Source organism: Lingula anatina, chromosome 2 (genome assembly GCF_051362555.1).
Source record: "Lingula anatina isolate TDL-2025a chromosome 2, LinAna3.0, whole genome shotgun sequence".
Taxonomy (NCBI): domain Eukaryota; kingdom Metazoa; phylum Brachiopoda; class Lingulata; order Lingulida; family Lingulidae; genus Lingula; species Lingula anatina.
In genome coordinates this window covers 11,527,486-11,532,365 of record NC_141768.1, presented here as the reverse complement: position 1 = coordinate 11,532,365, position 4,880 = coordinate 11,527,486, and the positions used below count along the sequence as shown (strand labels likewise).

General features: G+C 36.5%; 1 protein-coding gene across 1 annotated transcript; it reads left to right on the top strand.

Annotated features, from left to right (window-relative positions):
* The first annotated feature begins 2,606 nt into the window (after positions 1-2,606).
* On the top strand, positions 2,607-4,817 carry LOC106175175 (UPAR/Ly6 domain-containing protein cold). Its single transcript, XM_013557044.2, has 4 exons — positions 2,607-2,768; positions 3,199-3,318; positions 3,793-3,971; positions 4,212-4,817. Exons 1-4 carry the CDS (start codon positions 2,720-2,722, stop codon positions 4,293-4,295), a joined length of 432 nt encoding a protein of 143 aa, XP_013412498.1. The 5' UTR covers positions 2,607-2,719; the 3' UTR covers positions 4,296-4,817.
* The last annotated feature ends 63 nt before the right edge of the window (positions 4,818-4,880 follow it).

Sequence of the window (4,880 nt, the reverse complement as noted above, 5' to 3'; positions counted from 1 at the left end):
TTTGTGAATCTTGGTCAATTTTGAGTTTCATATGCATAACTGTTGCCGTCGAGCAACTGGACGTAAGCGATGCTATTCCGATGTTTGTCAGAATATAATATCCAGACCAGGTAGTGCGGAGCAATATTATAGAGCCGCTGTTAGGTTATGGAAAGTGAATGCATGGATCGGTTTCAAGGATAAGTGTCCGACTTGCTTCCTGTTGTGCCTATAATGCCTACCTAAAATTATTTGACTATTTTTTACCGCTTTCGATTACATCAACTTTGAGGAACGTTTTTCTCATAAGTACATGTTCTAAAGTGAAATATTTTGCGATAGAATTTTCTTGCTGACGGTAATTTACGGTGTGTCGGGAAATGTACAAATATTGCTTTTCGACTGAAAACGAAATTCAGTCTTGTAGAATGGGTTAATTTGCCTGGATGTCCCTGGTCACTCGGAAAATTATATACTAGCGCACTGCATTGCAGGCGTCACACCATACGCGCCCGAATCCAGAAAAATTGTTGAGAACGTAAAACTGGACTTGGAAAAGCAATTTATATCTGCAGTTCTGGGTTATGGAATCGCGCGTTGAATAGAACCGACCTATTCACAAGCTACGCAAAAAGAAATTCTGATAAGATTGTACATTTCTATTGACAGGGGAGATATACGGAAAATTCAATGGCAGCTCACTTACATGTTGGTTGAGAGGTTGCCGTGCTAACTGAGGTGTCGTTAGCGAAGCAAGATGTCGTATTCTCATTTGCTTGAGGAGGCTACTGGATTTCTACAAAGCATGGAGAAAATAACCGAAGAAAATAGATTGTTGAAAAATGCTAACACTGCTCTTGTTGCAGAGCTTGCGCGACTGAATGCTGTGGACAGATTACTGTGTTTGGAACGTAACACTGAAGAGAAACAAACAGAGAATATGTCGCAGTTTGTTTTGCTTGCTGATATGTCTGTCTTAAAAACCGATCTTCTGCGGGCAAGAGAGAGTGAAAAGTATTGTCAAAAACTGCTTGCAGAAACTCGGCAAGAAATATTAATCTTTTTACAGCAGTTTGATACTGAGCTGAAGAAAGCAAAAACCCTTCAAAATGATACGAAGGAGCGACCCTTGAGCACGAAAGAGTTGTCTGACCGCTTACAGTGCATTGAATTGATTTTAAAGAATTTCAATACGAAAATGGGATTTAATGCTGAAAGCGCTGCTGCAATTGCTTGCTTGCCCTCGGAAAGAAACGACGATGGCGGCCTCCGCGCCAATGCTCCGGCATTTTCACCAGGCGTCTATAATACACTGGAAAGAACTACTGTACAAAACCAAATTGACGAACTTCTCTATAAGGAATCAGAACTGGCCGACCTTCGTGAGGTAAATAGCAATTTGATTTCAGAAATTAACCTGTTACGCGAAGAAAACCGACACCTTGAAGTTTTAAAGGAACAATTACGAGATCTTCATCAAACTCGAAGCAAAATATTAGAGGCAAATCGGAAACTACGATGTACAGTTACCTTGAAAGATATGGAGATAACTAACAGAAAATCGGAGCAGGTAGAGTTACAGAAAAAATTAGAGACTCTTGAAAAACGTTTTCAAATGGCTGAACAGAGACTGGTAAGCTACGAACAATGGATGGACGAAATCTACAGCAAGGATCTTGATAATATCATGAGAGACGGAGGAAGAACACTGCCTGCTATTCATGGAAATATTCCATTTACAACGAAAAACAAACGCGCTGATATGCGATATAGGAAATACACAAATCAGTATCGTAAATAAAACTCCTAATGAATTGCTTTTGTCTCTTTTTTCTAAGAAAGAATTTCGAAAAGTACCTAAGGCCAATGGAGAGGCAAAGAAAAGGACTCCTAACTGCAAAAAAAGCCAAACTGGCCTCTGGTCTACTATGCATTTTTCTCATTAGATTTTTCTGACACTGACGTACCACTGACCTTCATAAGAGTCCAATGGATAGAAAGCATTCTTCAACTGTGATAAAAATAAATGTAACTTTGATAAAAAAAAAAAGTTTAGTTTTTATAAACACACAGTAAATAATTTCATTAAAGTTACCAGGGCACGAGCTGGTTGAGGTGAAAAAAGTGTTATCCAAAACTTATCACGTTTTCAAAAGGTCAATCATCTATAATTTTTATGTTAACATTTCACATTATTATGACGCCAAACAAGCATTGTTGCTAAAACATTTATGAAAAAAATATGATTCTTTGTTAGAGTATGTCACTTTCTTTTCTGCCTAGCAGAACAAAATGTGATTGAATTTCCGTCTGAAAATGTGCACACTTAAAATGCACAGATTCCCTAAGAATATTTAAATCTTTTTGAGGTAACATGGGTTAAAGTAATGTCGGGAGTCTAGAAAACAGTGATGCCAGTAGGTGTTTTTAATATTTCTTGTCGTATGATACACATATTCTGGTATGGCTAATATCCGGTAATTGGTGACCATCGCCGTTTATCACTTTTTTAATTTGGGTCTCAATATTTTGATGTATAAGATTTCTAAGTTTACATAGAGCATTTGAAACATTTTCAATAACCAGGTGTACGAACAGTAAGCCACAAACATCGCTTCTCAACCTGACACCCCTATTGTCATAATACTGTGACTCACTTAATTTCCGCTTGCCTCACACATTAAGTTTGAATAGCCCGATGGTGAGGGTCACAGCCAGGTGATAAACGACAAGCTTAAAGATGTGGCGGGCTTATGCGCTTCTCTGCGTATTTAGCTGTCTTGGTGTTTGTAAGTATTTGTCTGTTCCTTTCTTTTAGGCCAAAAGATTGGCCATAAATATAAGTATCTTGTTATATTTGTCTAAACGGTGACTCAGGTGTCCTCAATACACACCTGAATAAAATTCAAAATGGCGGGCAGCTGTCGACCTAAGGAATGTATACAGTTTGCGCGCTTTACTGGCAGACTTAATTTGGCTACATTTTAAAAGCATACGAGTCAGAGACATAATTAAGATCAAAGTCAGCACTGACACTGGGCTGTGCGAATTTTATTATAAAAAATATAGAAATAAAGTTACTTATCTGGCTTCCCCACTTATTTATAGTTCGAGTATTTTTAAACTCGTTTGTTCCGTGATCCCTGAAAATAGGTATAAAGCAGGGAGTTAATGAGACACAAAACTAAAAAACTAAAACTCGTTTATTCTTATTTGTAGCCAGTGCGTTGGAGTGCTATGTCTGTGAAAAACAAGACACCAACATGGATAAATGCGTGAAAACCGTGAAACAGTGTGAGCCAGAACACGACACTTGTTCATCCCGGATACAGTGGAACGGTAAGATATAACATTTTCGCTGTCTGAATCACAATTAGATGTTTTGATGTTCAGTTATGAGTTCTGGATGATTTGCAAGAAAAAAATGTATTTGTAAAATATTTCTAAAAATTACGAGTTATTTATGATATACGTTTTATTGGCATTGTCCTCATTATTTTTAGATGGTTGCTTAATTTTAGACCTAGGCCTATTTCACGTTCAGAAAATGATACTTGTCAAACAATCAGTTACTGTAATAGCTTTTTCAAAACAACAGCTTAAAAAAGAATTATCAATGTACGTTAGACAGATAGGCAATGTTATATTAACGCCACATCCTTTAATAATTACAATCGTATTGCAATCAAAAGGAAATATGAAATTAGACAATAAAGACACTCTACGTAAAACTAACGACAGACAACGTAATGGTATACCTCAATGTAAAGCTACTCAAAAATTTGAAACTAGATTGGCACGCTCTTTTTTCAGTCCCTCCGTACTGGACCCCCCATGGAGAGCGACAACACTTTATCTCCAAATCCTGCGACACCAGAGAGATCTGTGCACAGCAAAGAACTGCATTGGAAAGAAGTTGTAAACGAGACTGGTATAACGACTGGGAGTGTGTCGAGTGTTGCCAAGGAGACAGATGTAACTTCTTCGTTACGGTAAGAATTTGAATCTTTCCCACTAAACTTTTTTAACATCGATTTTGATTTAGAGTACCGAATGGAAAAACACTATCCTCTGATATCACTGGGGCCTAAAATAGTATACAAAATTGAAAAAAATCAATTATTTTGTAGCAGACTACTCTATACTTACTGTATTGTTATCAAGTAATTCAATGTGAATGTTCGTTCTTTTATGAGAATATTTTTATGTTGTAACCTTGTTGTACTTTTCAGCTGGCGGCGGGATCTGTACAGGCAAGCCTCGTGTCAGTGATAGCGGGACTAGCAGTATCGTTTTGTTTATGGCTGAGACACTGAACGGATTTAAAATGAACTAATTTGTAAATATGACTTGTGTAAATACTGTATCTGGATTGCAATTCCAGTCAATGTACAAATATTTCAACAGTACTTTTTGAATATTTTTAGACATTAATATCTTTTAAAACGAGTGCAGTAACAGCGTGGGCAGACGGGGGACCAAAAAAACAAGTTAACCCGGAGAGACAAGTGTTGAACATTAACTGGTTCATTTTAAAAAAGAAGTTGCCTCATGAAATGATTGTAATAATTCAAGGAAGTTAGTAGTTGTAAATACCGGAGGGCATCTATACTATAATAGGACTATGAGGATGAATAGTTTAGTTTTATACATATTTTTATACATGATCTAAAATAAAATGACAAACATGCAAGTTTATAGATTTTCATTAACATTCTGCAAAAGAATAGTTTTACATCTTGCATATGATAAACAAAGTCGAATTTTATTCGTTAATTATGCAATAAGACCAAGTTGCTTTGAATACAACACAAAGAAATAAAATGTTTTAAAGAGGACTTTGTTGATTTTTGTTATGTTTTCGATCTAATAGATATGGTCATGAAAAGGTTCATACACGT